Here is a 19,258-nt window from a genome sequence, read left to right on the forward strand (position 1 = left end):
CTCTTAATATTTGCCAATAATGTTTTAATCTAACAGTGCTTTCAATTTCAATCCAAAAAATCCAACACACAGCTATATTACATCATTGAGTTTGAATAGTGATTTGTTTGATATTGTTTGATTTATCTACCCTTGGAGTTTGTGTTTGTGAAGTGGAGAAAAGGATCAGTCTGTGTTGACATGGTTGTTTGCTTGAGCCTTTTATTTGATTGCTCTAGATGAGGTAATGGGCCTCCCATATGTTATTCACTATGGTAGCTACCAGCTTATCATGGAGTCTCTGCCTCAAAATGACTCGGGCAGTTTGTCGAGTGTTAAACCCAACGAATTACCCTCCATATGTGTTATTCATGTTTAAATTGGTTGTATTTATATTGATAAGAAATGTCATCAATATCTTTGATTAGAGAAACACAGGAAATTTGATTTGAAGCTGTAATTCATCAGTTGTTTTCTGTTGGTGCCTGCAGAACCAGAAATACAGAACATACATGACAAAGACTGGCACTGTCATAGAACCATGTGATACATACATGAGACACGGCACATACCCTGACCTCAGTCACACAGATTCGGGGTCCATCCTGTGTTCAGAGCCAGGCCCTGTCAGCAGTGTGTATGCTATCCAACGAGAATTCGGCACTAGCAAAGACACTTGGGTGGAAAAATCTTTGAGGTTTGTATAACAAAAACAACACCAAATGTATAAGTATATATGTCAGGTAAATCACTCGTTGTTGTGTAAATAATAAAAATCACAGCCAGAGAGTGAGAAAATTTCAGCCTTTAAAGCTCACTTTATTAAGTGTTTGGGGTCCCTGGTACAGTGTCAGACATTAACTTTTTTGTCTGTAGGGCTATTTCAGTTGTCTTGTGTCTACTGTCTATTTACCTGCAGTCCATAAATTTCATTCTTATTTCTCAATATTCAAACAAATTCTGGCAAATTTAAAGTCGTTTCTAGATCACCGTTCGCGAAATCATGTATTCGTGAGTATGTCAGAAGTGGTAAATTCATGAAATCATGCAATTTGCTGTAGTTGACCTTATTGCACATCCATTATGTAATTGGAATAATACTTATCAAAAGTTTTATATGTATTGTTAACATCTTCCATATAAGGAATGTTCTATAATGTATGTAATGTCTCCTTAGATAGAAGTATGATTAATTACGGAATATCATGCATTGATTTATATCACAGATGCCATAATGAGAATGAGGCATGTCTGAACTGCACCTTACTGTGTACACGTCACATGATGAAGGACCAGGGCCAGTGTGGTGTGCGAGAATCAGACGGTGATGGGGGCTCACCGCGGTTACCAACATGTTTTGCCTGCTGTATACAACAGAATTGTACAGACATTTGTAGGGATTACCACGATAGGGGATGTCAGACAGTCAGGTAGGATTCCATGTTGTTGTAATAAGAAAATGGTTATGCAGAAAATGTATTAGAAAATTTCCAAAACAATGTCAAGTTTAGCAGAAATATAAAAAGAAAGATGTATTTTATGATTGGCATATTTTGAAATAACAATGCTGTTACAGTATTTTATAATATAGATTGGGTATAACCCACAATTACAATTCTTACTTCATACCTTAAATGTTCGTCATGTTCAGCCATTGAAATTAGCTTTTATTCCACAGATGTCAAGAAGGAAATCTGATTGAATTCCGTCTTCGACCAGTTTACAACAACGGAGAAGACTACCTATGTCATGTGACTCCAGTAACCAATCAAAAGTTGATCGAGTTGGAATATACCATCATGCATTTCCACAAGGAGTTGATGCGTAAAAATATCAGTATCTATGGTAACAATGAATGGATGACAACAGGCAAGACAGACCACAGGTATGAACTCTGATGTTGTAACCCTTGTTTATTGTTTTATATACATTAAACCTCTGACACAGTTTTCTATTTGATGGTAATATATCAAACAAGTCTTAGACTACTTTATATCACCAAGTCTGTGGCATATTAAGATGAAACCTTGTGACATGTTTCATAAATCTTTCATGAAATGGAAACCAATGTGATATTCTATTTATAGCTGAACTTTGGTAAACATTCATGACAATCACATCTTACTCCATGGGAAAAAGGATGATTGGAGTTACAGATGTATATTTTAAACTGTTGCCTTGAAGAACATACTTATATTTATTTTTGTTTTAAAAATGAAATATCTTCCTTACCTCCCAGACATCACAGTAATTGAGATTCAGATATGACCTTTCAGTAAACAAGTAGTTCTTCAAAACATTCGGATTCAAGTCAAATATTGTTTTTGACAGTCGTTCAAAACAGATTTTTAGTCAATTTTTTGTAGGTTGTAACTCTACTATGTCATATCACCTCATACTTTACAAGGTAAATTGTAGTCAAAGATATTGGTTGCATTAAAATAGAATTGTTATAGGCCTCTCATTGAAATTGTACAAATTTCATTCCATTTTTTGATCGTTTGATTTTGGTTTCTTCTTAGGGACAAAATTATCACAATACAAATTGACTCAAAGCTTGGCAAGATGCCAAATTTTATCCAAGGAACACCAAGCACTGGTACAATGAAAGTTGGTGTGTACAAAGAGGAAGGGTCGAAGGTCAAATATGCCCACATCACTGGATCGTCTGCCCTAGCAAGACCAGTGTGGCCCTTCAAAGTGACATCCTCAATATTCGGTAAGTAGATTTAATCAATGTTGATGTGAAATAAAATTTCGTTTTTTTATATGTCATTTGTAATTTACAACTGTAGAACTGAGACTTAACCATTTCAGCGCCATAGGTAACTAAAGTTGACATGCAGACAGGCCGCCGTAGGCGAGTTTGGTCGACAATTTTTCCGATGTTTTCAGATATTTTCCAGAAAATATTTGGCGCTGAGCTGTACATTGTAAGAGATAAATTGGCGCCGAAAGAGTTAATATGTAGCTAAGGGAAAGTTTTAGAAATGTCAAGTAAAATACATATGTAACAGTTATCTACATCAAACACAACAGAGGTATTATAGGTACTTAAAACAGTGGTGGAATTTTTTTTTTTAGGGGTGGGGATGTGTAAAAAAACATGTTTCATTATATTCTCCAAAGTTAGACAGCAATCTTCACTTTCTTTAGAATTGTCTTTCTATTTATTGTTAAATTATTCATTGTTATAGGGAGTAAGTCATGTGAAGATGAGGCTCTAGATGACCTTGTCCTAGCAACGGGGTCAGAAGACCCATACGACCCAATTCCAGACCTTTTGGGAGTGTATGTGGGTAATATGAGCTACATCATCACTAACTTTACCACACATCCACGTGTTCGTATCGCTGTCAACCAACACACGTCTGTCCTCAGCGTTCTCTACCCAAGCACTGAGCTTGTGTTCAGCGATCTCTATGGTAACATAACCCATAACTCCTCTCACTGGATCGTAGATGTGTATGGAGCCATCAAAACTTGTCCAGGTACAGTGAATAATGATATGCATATTGATTTGAACTCTGTGGTTTTGAAATCAAATGAACTTAGAATTTATAAAAGTTCTCCCTACTCCCATGTGTAGCAGTACTCAATCATTAGTTTTAGACCTGAAATGTGAACTTGTCCAAGGTATTATTATACTTTATCTTTGTGTCAACTTTGATTGAAACCTTAAAAAGTGAAGTGTCAAGAATGATGACATCAATTTGAGATTGTAGACAATATGACAGACATCAATAAAATTTTGAATTTCAAAGCAAAACATCTATCGCTTAATTGGAAGTACTATAAACACTTCATTTCTCCATTCACAGGTTTCCTAAGGTTGAACATTTCAGATGCAGACTATTCCAGTGACCCACTGTTTCAGTACGAGCTTGGAATCAAATGCCCCAAAACGTTTAACATCTCCTTCTTTATTCCCAATGGGGACAAGCCTTACTTTGAAAAAGATTTTATTGTGACAGTAAAGGATCGACTTACTACCTACCATCTTAACATCTACAAGCCAAGGTCAAAGATCACAGCACCACCAACTAAAGGTAAGGATGGATTGTCAGTATTTGTCAATGTTTGTCATGTCACCTGAGTTAAAGGCTTCAGTGATCAATTGATATGATTCTTTCTTGTCGTGTGTCATGCTTAAACTTATTATTATTTTTTTTATTATCTTTGTTGATGTGTAACTGATGGGAAATCAGCAGTCTTTAATTCTTATATTAAAAATGGGCAAAACAAGAGAAAAATCATCATCTGGAGAGCTCTAGATACATGGATCTATACTTTTCAGTAATATACAAGCATATTGATATAGTATTGGCATGGAAAGATTTTTCATCTTACAATAGCACTTCATATTCTAATGAGGCTTCATTAAGGAGTTTCGTACTCTAATTATACACTGGAAATATTACATTTAAATCTGTACTGAATTATCATAATAGATATGATCACTAGATTATCAAAAGTCAAAATCGAAATCCAGAAGCAAAATTGTGTTGTCAATAAATATACTTTACTGTTAAATTTTGTTACTGTTAGTGTTATATTTGCTAAATTTTGTTTTTGTCAGTGTTATAGTAGTTAAATTTTTTCTGTCAGTGTTATAGTAGTTAAATTTTGTTTCTGTCAGTGTTATAGTAGTTAAATTTTGTTTCTGTCAGTGTTATAGTAGTTAAATTTTGTTCTGTCTGTGTTATAGTAGTTAAATTTTGTTTCTGTCAGTGTTATAGTAGTTAAATTTTGTTCTGTCTGTGTTATAGTAGTTAAATTTTGTTCTGTCTGTGTTATAGTAGTTAAATTTTGTTCTGTCTGTGTTATAGTAGTTAAATTTTGTTCTGTCTGTGTTTTAGTAGTTAAATTTTGTTCTGTCTGTGTTTTAGTAGTTAAATTTTGTTCTGTCTGTCAGTGTTATAGTAGTTAAATTTTGTTTCTGTCAGTGTTATAGTAGTTAAATTTTGTTCTGTCTGTGTTATAGTAGTTAAATTTTGTTCTGTCTATGTTATATTTATTAATGTTGTGATTTGGTTTGTTACAGAGGTTAGTCGTGGGCAGCTGCTAAAATTATCGTCCACAGAGGACGTCACTCCGCCCCATTTTTCCATTCCCTTCATCGCCTCTGTGTGTGGGGGCACACTTCTCCTTATCTTCATCGCCACCTTTGGTATTTGTGTCAAATTCAGTAAGTATTACATGCAAATGTTTTCATTAATTTTCCTGTTATCATTATAATGAATTTAATTATAGGATAATAAATTTTAGTAGACTTGTCCTTAAAACATAAATTTACTCTGCTTGATATCAACAGAAGTAGGGATCTACTCTTATTTTATCATAGTAGTTTGCCTTGATATATGTATAACAATAATAGTTTCTTAAGGTAATTATCACTTCATTGAAAATACAGATCTACGGTATATATATCACTGGCAGATATGCTTTCTGTAGACAGATCTGTTTTAAACAGATACATTAAAATGTTCATGTGAATTTTGATAACTGTCTCTCTTCTCCAGACCAGCCTCGTGTGGATGTGCTGAGATTCCGCTGGTGCCATCTTGTCCTCATGGTTGGCTACATTGTGTTCCAGTTTGTGTTTGCTGTGCTGGCTTCTATGACTGTGTTTGTTCTCATCATCATGGCTGTTAATAGGTAATACTGAAGTCATAAGTACCTGTGTTTATTTGTTGTATTTATCACCGTAGCAACAGCCACTGTCTTTTTGAGCCAGGTTTTTTTCCTATAATAGCTGATGGCTACCTTACTGAATAACATACAGGAGGCCCATTTTATGCCATTGGGAGTCATTGGGTTAAAGTGTCTGCCCAAGGACACAACCATCACAGCACAGATTAGTCTGTTTCTCAGCTTCTAGAAAAATTAAACTGACACAGGCAAGGAGTGTGAGATCACAGACCTCAGATTTTCATCATAGGTTAAGCCAGTACACTACTGACTGATTTATGGAAGTCCCAGTGGTAGTATTACGAAGTTATAGTACCTTTGTTACATCTGCTAACAATGCAGCTCTGAAGATTGCTGGTATCCGCTATATTTATCCAGGAACAAGCAACTGAATAATAATCACATCAAAAACAGGGACTTTTTATTTTCTATGGCCAGACAGTATGAAGAAATAATAAAAAAAAGTAATGTAGGTATACATATTATTTAAGTGACATTTTCTGAATAATAATCACATCAAAAACAGGGACTTTTTATTTTCTATGGCCAGACAGTATGGAGAAATAATAAAAAAAGTAATGTAGGTATACATATTATTAAAGTGATGTGTTCTTTCTGAATAATAATCACATCCCAGGGACCCCCCCATATTATTACACACACACACACACACACACACACACACACACACACACACACACACACACAACACACACACACACACACACACACACACACACACACACACACACACACACACACACCCCTCCCTGCTGTACCAGTAATATGAATGCTTTAATTGTTATGTTGTTTTATATTCAATTTATTTGTATATGAATATATTTCAAAATTTGATCATGCACTGAAATGATTAAGGGTTTAATGAGAGTGCACAGCGGGAAGGAAATGAGTTATCTATGATTGGATCTCAAGTCTTTTAATCTTCAATGCTGGGAGCTTCATTTGATTGTGCATTGCCATAATACACAGATTCTGATTGGCTGATTTATACTTTTAGTGACGCCACAGCCTTCCTTCAGAACTACCAGCAGCAGCGTTCAGTAAAGTCTGCCTACAGCCACCTGGAGCTTGACCACATGGAACGCCACCTGGTAGCCGAGATCGCACGTCAGAACCAACTTGCCAACAGTTCCAAAGCTATGTGTGAACAACAAATGCACAAAATCACGGATGATTTTGCTAAGGTATACAGAATGTTTGGTTATTATAAACTTTCTTTGTCGTCAAGACACCTTAATCCAGACTTGGGCCCACTCAAATATTACTGTAAAGCCTCAATTTACAGGTCAATAATCCAATAGATAACTTTAGAATGACAGAGTTGTAACTCTTGGTCATGTATCACTTTGGTTGTATAAAGTAATCACCTTGGCCCAGTTTCAAGGTCACATTTAGTGAAATAAAATGATGTAAAACTTTTTCAAAATGACCTAGAGGCTACATGCTATAATATTTGACCTTATTCATAATGAGGAAAAAAGGAGGAGTTATGTTTGATGATAAAACTTATATATTAGTAACATTGATTACTGTAAAATTGTTAATTTTCAGAGGAGAAGTTTGATGTTCAAATTCTGCATTTACCCTTAATCCTCAAATTCAATGTCCACATATTATTAAAATGCCCACAAAATAGTATTGCCTTTTTTAAAAAAATGCAAAATTTTTGCATCACCAAAATATAGGATTTGGCAGTAATTTTCACTGGCTGAGTAATTATAGGGACAACTAATAACTAATTAACTTAATTTTTTTATTGTGGAAAATTAGTTGATGAAAAGATTTATTGTCTGTGATGGGATTTCTAAATAATGACCATGTGATATTTGACAGTTGAAGGTTGAAATGGAGAGGGAGATGAAGACAAGGATGGAACAGGAAAATTTAAACAATCTCCTGGCTGACCATACCCAACAGCTTTTACAGAGTTTTACCAACACTTTGGCTATCTTCAGGTACATAACCTCATCTACCTTAGTCCTATACAGGTGAAGATACATAACCTCACCTGCCTAAGTCCTGTATAGGAAAGTCAGAAGTCCCTGAAAAAAAAAAAAAAAAGTGCTTTAGGTGTCTTACTTAAGTGAATGACTTTTATTTCCCTCTCAAATTATCAGAAATAAGGATCTGAAAACTAACACATATTTTTCGTTCTTATTTTATGCACTGCATCAGGTCTCTTTTTCCAAAGGCATCTATCTGGTATCATTTATTTTAGGCTCATTCTCAAAGCTCACTTATTTAGAGGCTGATTGGCTACACTCTATGTAACATTTTATTTTAATTTTCAATACCAGTAAGTTATACTGTGGATTCATTTTATTTCGTGGGGGTCCAATTTTCGTTGTTTTCGTGGATGAGCAAATCCACGAATTTAAAAACACAACGAAATATGAACTACTTACTAAAGTAATTTTGAAATTTGACCAAGTAATCTTTGCCGACACCGGAAACGTCCACCGGTAATGACAGAAGCCCCGTAATTAGTCGGGAGTCGGGTAGTCTGAGGCTCGACAGGGATACGCTAAATTGGTGTCAACGATATATAATTATATATTATTAAACATAACAAAGGGTAAGTACCCATTGTGATGCTAAGTATGATGGGATCGCAGTCGTTAGCGACACTGTGGACACTAGGCTTGATCGGACCATCCTGTCGATTGAAGATTGGATCCGTATTTCTATCCGACTACAGGTTCACAATAATTATTAACAATGCAGATCTTGTTTACACACCTGTTTACACACATGGTCCCATCGATACGCGTGGTATTTTCATATGACTGCGGTACACCGACTGATCAGCACACAATGTTTATCCACTGAAAACAATTGTTTCTGATAATTACCGATTGATTACACGCCAGGATATATACTGATTTGTGGTTTGATGTTAATGCGAGACTGTTGTAAACAGCGTTATAAAAACACAGGACGCCATCTTGAAAAAAAAACGTTCTTTTATTCTTGTCATTAGTGTTAATTCCTGTGAACATAGCCTTAATACAAACAGAAAAAAATTCGACTAGAAGCAAAAAGAGAAAATTCTAACGTTTTTATTTTTTTCCCACAGAATCAAAAATCCACGAATTTATGAGTCCACGAAACTGTCTAATTTGTAGAAACAACGAAAATTGAACCCAACGAAAATAAATGAATCCACAGTATTATGATTTTGGTGTTATCAGTTTACAAGGGAGATAACTCATGTAGCCTTGTAAATCCAACATTATAGAAACTGACTTATATTGAATAAGAATCATAAGATATTGGCATATTTTTGGTTGTTTCAGTTACCGGTACAATAATTACCTCAAATACACGAGGCAGGTCTTCTCCTCAGATATCCGTGACACATATGACAGTGTGGAAAAGAATAAATGGCTCTCTGGAGCTAACTTCCTGCGACGTAAAGTTAAGATTCTACGGGACATGATGAACCTACCAACTAAACCATTCATTGATTGGATGGGCTTAAAGAATGACCTCTTACACACAACAACTGGTAAGGATGTTTGTCGAGTGAATGATCAATTTCAATCCCAGTTACTCTTTATAGCATGCATTAAACCTCCCGCATAATGTGCTCAGAGGTAACCATCAGCTGTTACAAGAAGACTCCCACTTTTAAGTGTCTCTGGCTGTTCAAAACAGACAAAGTCAAAATTATTTATCCTCAATTCTTCACAGATCATTTTAGCATTCAGAAAAATATTTCACAAATTTATGAACACTTATCATAATGTGAGCGATGTATTTATGTGCGAGGTCTTGAGATATTGAATTTTCTTTTTCAGACACTCCCATACCTACTCCACAGTTACCAAGGTTCAGTATGGCAGACACAGTAATGGGTGGCAACAGGGACCAATCTCAAAGATTACCCTTAACAATCAAAACATCCACAGAGAAAACGTTGGAGAGTCACAACTACTGGATATACAATAACCAACCTCAAGGCTACAACAAGCCTCTTTATGAACAAAACGGGACAGAGACCCAGACTGGTGGTCAGAAGAAGTCTAGTTATAGTGGCTATTTTGTGTTTTTTGGTGTGATGCTGTGTATAGACTTAGTGTGGTTTCTACATCGTATGCTAAAGGCTTTAGGTGTCAGCCAACTCCTGTTGTTTGGCTATCCTATATACCTCGACATCCGTGACAAAACAGGTACGTTTAAACATCAAAATCATTGATACGTGAACAAAATTACAGGTAAACATATTTATTAATATATTTATCTAAGAAAAATATCTTATATGATTACATCAGAATTTTAGATAATCTAGTTATTTTAGATATCATTTTTCATTAAAACACAGTTCCAATATATCTGTTAGCTCTGTCTTGGTATGCTGCTAGGTAACAGTGAATATTGATGAAACGTGATATGGTATGATAATGAGGCTACTTCAGATCCGTATTTAGTTCTGATATCTTTGGACCAAGAATTTATTTTCATAAATATTTATTTTGTTTTTTGCCTTCAGAATTATGTAAATTGATTTTGTTGCAGCACGATCTCGTCACCCTAGTGAAAGTGAAGCATATATGAAAAAGAGAAAAAAATGGTTTAAACAAGGACTTTTCCATACTATGAAGGAATTCTTCTTTAAAGTATGTATAATCCTATCTTTCCTGATATCAGGGTAAACATATTAAAATCTGGATGTAAAATTGTTTGTGTTTCTACCTCAGAATCATAAATAATATCTTGAAAATCTCTCAAAATATTTACTCAATAGCATCATAATATAAGTTCTCTTTCTCATATGAAGGTGATAAACAGTCTGTCAATGTTAAAGGGTCAAAGGTCACATTTGACAAAATCTTCAAAATCATCAAGCAATGATACTTATATGCATAGAAGTGAAAGTATTAATGTCTTACTGTTGTTTACTGCCACATATTAAAAATTTCACCTTTTTAATGCAGAGTTATCTGCTCTTGTGTGCAGGTATTGACTATAACGTCACTTGTTTATGTGATGAAATTATGTGGTTCACAAACAAGAACTAATTAATACCTGCTCACAAAAGCTGAAAAAAATGTAGTATGAGAGAGAGAGAGTAAAGATAAATATGTGTTTGTATATCTGTATATTTATTTTACAGATACTGTCAAGTATGTTTATCCCAAAAGTGATAGCAGCAGTGCTGGTTTGTCTTATCATGTATGTGTTATCCGTGGCAACCTTTCACTTTGTCAACAGAGAAACATTTAGTTACCTAGGATACTACAACAACATTGTAAGTACAGATAGAAAACACTTTACATTTTGTTCTACATATCTCTGATGAAGCATGACAGGGTTGAGTTACCATAATGTCAATGAAATTTCTATCTGGTTGTTGGGGGAAAATTTCAGATATTATCACTGTTGCAGTTGTTAACTTTAATGCTTTTTTGTTTCTTTTTAACAATGTTTAATTCCATCGATGAAAAATTTTAAATTTTGCTGGAATTTTAATTTTTCTGTCAAAATGGCTCCTTTCGGAAAATCAAAACGGGCATTTTTTTTTTCAACTTTACTCACTTTGTCAATATTTCAGTGTACGTTTTAAAAAAGAAAAGAAAAAAAATGATTCACTTATATTGCATAAAATATTAATTCTGTATTATTTCAATTTTACAGGATGACCTTCTGAAAATGAACGAAGCCTTCATCAACAATCGGATAAAAGCCCATGCCATGCGTATCAATATGATGGAGTACCCAACCTACCAAGAGTTGGTAAACTTACATATACAGCGTCACCATTACGTGTATAAGATGGTAGAGAGACAATGGCAGGTCCTTGGTGATGCTCACGGACAGCTCTACTGTAAATATCTCCAGCAACTAGACCTCAAGGCTAAATGTAATAAGCCACTGGGCACCAGATTCAATGATATACAAATATCAGCTTGTCACTTCCAGCAGGTGGAACCAGAGTTGTATGAAGGGTAAGAATCAGACTGCATGTGGTGAAGGAACAATGTCTTACTTCATGTTTTCATTCTTTTATTTTCTTAATTTTTGAGATTATGTTTAAAAAAAAACATGTATTCAGGTGTCAGATAATTCATTCCACTGCAAATGTGTTACAAGGCATACAGACATTTAAGTTAAATGAGATGTTTATCTGTTTTAGACATTCTGGTCCGGAGTCGACAGTGGCTGAGGTTCAGATGGATGCCTTCCTGAGAAGTATCCGACAAATGATATCTGATACCAGTTATATTGTCCTCATCTATCTGTCTGTTATCATTGTCAAGGAGCTGCTTGGCACAGTCATCTGGCTTTATATGAAACGGTGAGTAAAAACAAAAATCATTGAAAATTCTCATCAGACTTAAGTTTTGTTATAGTAAAAACTACAAAAATAAGAAATGGACACAATCTGGGCTTTTTGTTGAAGTCAAACTTAACATGTTCTTAAATTTGCATGCAAAAATAATGCAAATTTGTGTAAATTTCTGCTTTACATCATTATGGTAAATAAAAAGAGAGATTATCATTCAACTTTGGTTAAAAATAGTTTTCATCACTCATTCTCTATAGGTAGACATATAATGCAAAACTGAAATTGAAAACCATTCTAATGTAGTACAAATATTATTTAAAAATTGAAATTATAATGAATGTTAATGTTTCAGGTCCGGTTTAATGAACTTACGTATTATATATGAAGCTGACGAGCCTCCACCGCCTGCTTCTAGGACAACATAAAAAGTTGGATGTTGAAGTTATCTGTCGAAATAATTCTGGAGAAAAAAGTTATAAAATTGAGATAATACTTCTGATTGATGTAATGTTCATATTCTTTCCATCAGAAGTGTGCGAGAAACAGAATGGTCTTTTGATGGCAAACTGTGGTATAGTGTTGTTAATGTTACTGATTTATGAAGGTCACAGGATTAATCAGGTCAAGGTCAACACCTGATTAAGTTTACGAGGTAACTGACATTGGTTTTAGAGGTTAAGATGACTTCATAATTATCAGTGTTAAGTGTGATTTGATTAATTCTGCTCTTGATGTTGAAGGATACTTTTTGTTGTCTGTTTATTAGTGGATATCATAGATGTTTATGATGCTATAAGCATTGTAGTTAGCTTTACTGATGAATCAGTTACCATGAATCTCATTGTATGATATCTTACAGAAAGCATTTTGTGATAATTACCCAACTTTGTGGAGTGTTTGAACTTCATCATGCCTCTACGTAGATAGAAATAGATTGTTATTAAGTGCTACTTTGGTGTTGCTTTGTTCTCTACAGGGGAGACAAGTCATACTGATCATAATATGGAGGAACAAACATAAGACAATTACTGTAAGTGTGTTAGCTATTTTTATCATGATGCCGTTTCCATGGTAAAGGTTTTGTTTACCTTTTAGCTGTTGTTGAATTTCTTATGGTTTTTATCAACAGTAAATTAAAGACATTTCCTCTGCGATGTGAAAAAGAAAAAATCAATATTGATAATATTGATCATGTGTTCAAGTGTATACTTCATTTGTTATATTTACTTGAACAAGAGTTGTCTCCCATCACAGTGTTACTTCTCTCAAGAAAAGCATTATGAGTTTTGAAGAGTAAAGATGAAATCCTAATGTCATTATATATACCATTGAAGGCATTGAGCTTCTGACAATTGACTTTACAGGAGCTCTGGATGGGCAGTGAAGTGATGAAAATGTCATAATACTTTCATAATCATATAATAACCAAGTGTGTTTGTTGTAAATGGAAGTTTAGAATGTGTGTATTATGGTATTGTATGAAAGGAATGGTTTTAAATGGTTGTCTGCAATATTGATATAAAATATTAAATTTATATATTTCATGTTTCTTAATAAATATATCTAGTCCAAAAATATTTCACATATATATGATTATATAATGTACATTTATTTTAAAAGATTTTATTGTGCCCATGTTAGAATGCATTTTTACATCCCTTGTTGAACTAGCATAGACTAGCTGTCCATTTGTTATGGACTGGTTTACTATGCTAAATAGGGGCGACAGGTTCTGCTGCATTATGTGCTAACCATATTGATCTCATTATAATAACCTAAGAAGAGTTGTCTTTCTTTGTAAATGTAACCTGTATTATGATTTCAAAAAAACTTCTCCTCAAAGCTATTACCCAAAGGAATATGTTTATATAACATTTCTCAGAAAGATTTTCTGACCCTGTAAAAGAGTACAGTATATGAACCTTGTATTTGTAATGTATTTAACCCTATATGGTTTCACCAAAATTTTCACTGTTTCCTCTTCCATCCCAGATAAGATTTCCACAGAGGAACATTGACACTGGTAGCTTTGGCTGTTAGTGTTTTCAGAAAATCACATCTCAAAGTATTCTGTACCTCTATGTGTTTTTACTGTTCTGCAGGAGAAATAAGTTTTTTGGGAATTAAAGTATCAGAATGAGAATATCTCTTTACTGAGAAAATTACATGTAATTGTTAAAACTGAAATTGTAGGTTATGTAGGAATTCCTCATTAACTATGAGATATAACTGGATTTGACCAGTGAATCACCCATCCCATGTTCTCTGTATTGTGATACAATTTTTGAGGAAACAGCATCATAATTTTTTTGTTCCTAAATACATATATAAAGTTTCACTAGTGCTCCATGTTAGTGCTGAAATTTTCAAATAGAAATGTTAAATTTTACCCTAAGTTGAGAAAAAAGAAAAAAATGAAAAAGAGTTGGTTCTTGAAAACTCATCTTGATACCCAGTATTTAGGTGATTTGGGGTCATGATAGCTGAAAACAGTTAGAATGTTGGCCTGTGTAACCTCAGGTGAAATCCCAGGTACGTGGTTCAATGCCCCATACCTATGGCACTTTGTTTCTCAAGAAACTGATAAACAAACTGGTCTAAGCTGTCACATGATTGAGTCCTTGTGCACAACACTACCTTGATTGCTCTACATGACCTGGGATTGGCCTTCTGTATGTTGTTCATTGAGAATCTACCAGTTACAACAAAATGACCCAGCCTTTTCACAGGTCAATGAATAGAGCAAACAAACAATTAAACCTACTTTTAATTTTTCAGTATTTGGTGAAAGTTTTTTATTTTGGACATTTTGTAAGAAACTTAATACCTAAAATCAGTTAAAATTCCTTTAAATTAAAAACAACATTAGCTTTGTCTGTGTGTTCAGTTTGAAATGACATCAGAGTTTTAATCCAAAGACGTCACTGTCATTATGCAGTGATCTTCAAGGGGGTGATATTGTGTAGAAATCTGAAGAATTGCAGCCCATTAGTGTTGGAGAGATGTAACTGAGAAATGCTCCTTTGTAGATATATGCAGTGAAACTGACATGGAAAGACCAAATAAAATATAAGAAAACCAGCATGTCATTTGTTGTTGTTTACCACTAACAACTTGTATATCTAGATCACTTTGATAAACTTTTCTCACAACATCTAAGTACCTATCTGGTTTTTTTTCAAGCAAAGATCTTATAAACCCCATTGGCTGTCAGGGAAAGGCTTCTTGATCAAGTGGTGATGTAGAAAGTATTACAAACAATGCTGAGCAAAACTTTTGATGATGTCGATGTGCTTGGCAAACTTGTTTGTACTAAGTAAAATATAATTACTAGAGAGAGAAAAAAAACTCAAAGTTTGCAGAATTTGGTTACTTCCCTTTAGACCATAAATAATATAAACATATCGCAAAGCTATGTTCAAACCCAAATGTCTACAAATATGTTTTCATATAGATGTACAGAATTTGGACAGTGTATACACGTATCGACCTGCCTGACCTTTCAGTACTGGCAATGAGTGTCCCTTTTCTGGAGTCTCCATGGTAATAATCCTAGACTTCATACAGGTAAACGACACGAGGAACAGATAGCATCCCTTGGTATTATGGACACCGTGACCGTACGACTCTTTAGTGAGTCATATAGATAGGTATGCCTGACGTAGAAGGATATCGACCTTATGGGGATTCTCTACACGCGATTAGATGTCCCATCTTGTTCAAATTACTGTCTTCTCTGTTACATTACGAGATAATTCTTCTTCAACAAGACTTGATATCTTTTAAGAATGTGCGTGGAGACATCCAATTGTTCATCTCATATTCTATACTTATTCATACAGGCACAATACCCCTGTTCCTTAACTCGCCACTTTTTCTAATGAAGTACTTGTTTTTAGATGGTGAAATGACATTCAGAAATATATGTATCTTTATTACAAAGTTATTTTAGAAATATTGGTCCGTTTCATCATTGCATCATTTTTCACTTCAACCTTTTGGTATCAATCACGAAATTAGAACCACTGATGAAACATCTTTCAGGTATATCTCAAATCCGTAAATAAAGTCACCTCTTGTTGTTTTTTCATGTTAGTTTCTAGAAACCACAGAGAGGGCGTGGTTTTCGTGATGTGCTTGGTGAGATTCGACAATAAGGGATCTGTAATTTAGGATAAGGAACCGTAATGATGTGTTTGTGTGTGTAACTATGTGGTTCTGGCCTAGTGTCAGTTGATCACACCGCTCCTTATCGTCACGAACATTTCGATTTCCTTGGTTTTGTCTTAACAAACTGCTGCAATTTCCTCGACTGATTAGATCATAAGGTATCTTATGTCGACATGTTTCGGACAAGATGTTTTATTATGTCATCGATGTAGGGAAAACCCGTTTCAGTGAGATGTCGTTCCTGGTCTTGTACAGCAATATTCCGCTCTAGTTCCCGACAAAGTAATGTCGTTCCTGGTCTTGTATTGCAATATTCCGCTCTAGTTCCCGACATAGTAATGTCATTCCTGGTCTTGTACTGCAATATTCCACTCTAATTCCCGACATAGTAATGTCATTCCTGGTCTTGTACTGCAATATTCCACTCTAATTCCCGACAAAGTAATGTCGTTCCTGGTCTTGTACTGAAATATTCCCACTCTAGTTCCCGACATAGTAATGTCGTTCCTGGTCTTGTACTGTAATATTCCGCTCTAGTTCCCGACATAGTAATGTCGTTCCTGGTCTTGTACAGCAATATTCCACCCTACTCCCCGATATAGTACTGTCGTTCCTAATCTTGTACAACAATATTCCACTCTAATTCCCGACATAGTAATCTCGTTCCTGGTCTTGTACAGCAATATATTTCATTCTAGTTCCCGACAAAGTAATGTCATTCCTGGTCTTGTACTGTAATATTCCACTCTAGTTCCCGACATAGTAATGTCGTTCCTGGTCTTGTACTGCAATATTCCACTCTAATTCCCGACATAGTAATGTCATTCCTGGTCTTGTACTGCAATATTCCACTCTAATTCCCGACAAAGTAATGTCGTTCCTGGTCTTGTACTGAAATATTCCCACTCTAGTTCCCGACATAGTAATGTCGTTCCTGGTCTTGTACTGCAATATTCCACTCTAGTTCCCGACATAGTAATGTCGTTCCTGGTCTTGTACTGCAATATTCCACTCTAGTTCCCGACATAGTAATGTCGTTCCTGGTCTTGTACTGTAATATTCCACTCTAGTTCCCGACATAGTAATGTCGTTCCTGGTCTTGTACTGCAATATTCCACTCTAGTTCCCGACATAGTAATGTCGTTCCTGGTCTTGTACAGCAATATATTTCATTCTAGTTCCCGACATAGTAATGTCATTCCTGGTCTTGTACTGCAATATTCCACTCTAGTTCCCGACATAGTAATGTCATTCCTGGTCTTGTACAGCAATATTCCACTCTAATTCCCGACAAAGTAATGTCGTTCCTGGTCTTGTACTGAAATATTCCCACTCTAGTTCCCGACATAGTAATGTCGTTCCTGGTCTTGTACAGCAATATATTTCATTCTAGTTCCCGACATAGTAATGTCATTCCTGGTCTTGTACTGAAATATTCCACTCTAGTTCCCGACATAGTAATGTCGTTCCTGGTCTTGTACTGCAATATTCCAATCTAGGTCCCGACATAGTAATCTCGTTCCTGGTCTTGTACAGCAATATATTTCATTCTAGTTCCCGACATAGTAATGTCATTCCTGGTCTTGTACTGAAATATTCCCACTCTAGTTCCCGACATAGTAATGTCGTTCCTGGTCTTGTACTGCAATATTCCACTCTAGTTCCCGACATAGTAATGTCGTTCCTGGTCTTGTACAGCAATATATTTCATTCTAGTTCCCGACATAGTAATGTCATTCCTGGTCTTGTACTGCAATATTCCACTCTAGTTCCCGACATAGTAATGTCATTCCTGGTCTTGTACTGAAATATTCCACTCTAGTTCCCGACATAGTAATGTCGTTCCTGGTCTTGTACTGCAATATTCCACTCTAGTTCCCGACATAGTAATGTCGTTCCTGGTCTTGTACTGTAATATTCCACTCTAGTTCCCGACAAAGTAATGTCGTTCCTGGTCTTGTACTGTAATATTCCGCTCTAGTTCCCGACAAAGTAATGTCGTTCCTGGTCTTGTACTGTAATATTCCGCTCTAGTTCCCGACAAAGTAATGTCGTTCCTGGTCGTGTACTGTAATATTCCGCTCTAGTTCCCGACAAAGTAATGTCGTTCCTGGTCTTGTACTGTAATATTCCGCTCTAGTTCCCGACAAAGTAATGTCGTTCCTGGTCTTGTACTGTAATATTCCGCTCTAGTTCCCGATAAAGTAATGTCGTTCCTGGTCTTGTACTGTAATATTCCGCTCTAGTTCCCGACATAGTAATGTCGTTCCTGGTCTTGTACTGCAATATTCCTCTCTAGTTCCCGACATACTAATGTCGTTCCTGGTCTTGTACAGCAATATTCCACTCTAGTTCCCGATATAGTAATGTCGTTCCTGGTCTTGTACTGCAATATTCCACTCTAGTTCCCGACATAGTAATGTCGTTCCTGGTCTTGTACTGCAATATTCCACTCTAGTTCCCGACATAGTAATGTCGTTCCTGGTCTTGTACAGCAATATTCCATTCTAGTTCCCGACAAAGTAATGTCGTTCCTGGTCTTGTACTGAAATATTCCACTCTAGTTCTCAACATAGTAATGTCGTTCCTGGTCTTGTACTGCAATATTCCACTCTAGTTCCCGACATAGTAATGTCGGTCCTGGTCTTGTACTGTAATATTCCACTCTAGTTCCCGACAAAGTAATGTCGTTCCTGGTCTTGTACAGCAATATTCCATTCTAGTTCCCGACAAAGTAATGTCGTTCCTGGTCTTGTACTGAAATATTCCACTCTAGTTCTCAACATAGTAATGTCGTTCCTGGTCTTGTACTGCAATATTCCACTCTAGTTCCCGACATAGTAATGTCGTTCCTGGTCTTGTACAGCAATATTCCATTCTAGTTCCCGACAAAGTAATGTCGTTCCTGGTCTTGTACAGCAATATTCCACTCTAGTTCCCGACATAGTAATGTCGTTCCTGGTCTTGTACTGAAATATTCCCACTCTAATTCCCGACATAGTAATGTCGTTCCTGGTCTTGTATTGAAATATTCCCTCTCTAATTCCCGACATAGTAATGTCGTTCCTGGTCTTGTACTGAAATATTCCATTCTAGTTCCCGACATAG

General features: G+C 35.5%; 1 protein-coding gene across 1 annotated transcript in view; it reads left to right on the forward strand.

The window, feature by feature from the left end:
• LOC132548877 (uncharacterized) overlaps positions 1–15,061 on the forward strand; it is a 68,968-nt gene extending 53,907 nt beyond the window's left edge. Inside the window, exons 17-33 of the mRNA XM_060212775.1 lie at positions 471–676; positions 1,206–1,409; positions 1,658–1,864; positions 2,502–2,698; positions 3,177–3,470; positions 3,801–4,028; positions 5,024–5,167; positions 5,502–5,637; positions 6,689–6,875; positions 7,525–7,646; positions 8,988–9,199; positions 9,492–9,863; positions 10,210–10,310; positions 10,808–10,942; positions 11,329–11,639; positions 11,828–11,989; positions 12,333–15,061. Of these exons, the coding sequence (XP_060068758.1) occupies positions 471–676; positions 1,206–1,409; positions 1,658–1,864; positions 2,502–2,698; positions 3,177–3,470; positions 3,801–4,028; positions 5,024–5,167; positions 5,502–5,637; positions 6,689–6,875; positions 7,525–7,646; positions 8,988–9,199; positions 9,492–9,863; positions 10,210–10,310; positions 10,808–10,942; positions 11,329–11,639; positions 11,828–11,989; positions 12,333–12,405 (3,291 nt within the window). The 3' untranslated portion in view covers positions 12,406–15,061. The remainder of the gene's footprint in view (positions 1–470; positions 677–1,205; positions 1,410–1,657; positions 1,865–2,501; positions 2,699–3,176; positions 3,471–3,800; positions 4,029–5,023; positions 5,168–5,501; positions 5,638–6,688; positions 6,876–7,524; positions 7,647–8,987; positions 9,200–9,491; positions 9,864–10,209; positions 10,311–10,807; positions 10,943–11,328; positions 11,640–11,827; positions 11,990–12,332) is intronic.
• Positions 15,062–19,258: the final 4,197 nt, after the last annotated feature.

The sequence above is a fragment of the Ylistrum balloti genome, unplaced genomic scaffold (assembly GCF_031769215.1).
Source record: "Ylistrum balloti isolate Yb309-2 unplaced genomic scaffold, AGI_CSIRO_Ybal_v1 Utg370032, whole genome shotgun sequence".
NCBI classification, from domain to species: domain Eukaryota; kingdom Metazoa; phylum Mollusca; class Bivalvia; order Pectinida; family Pectinidae; genus Ylistrum; species Ylistrum balloti.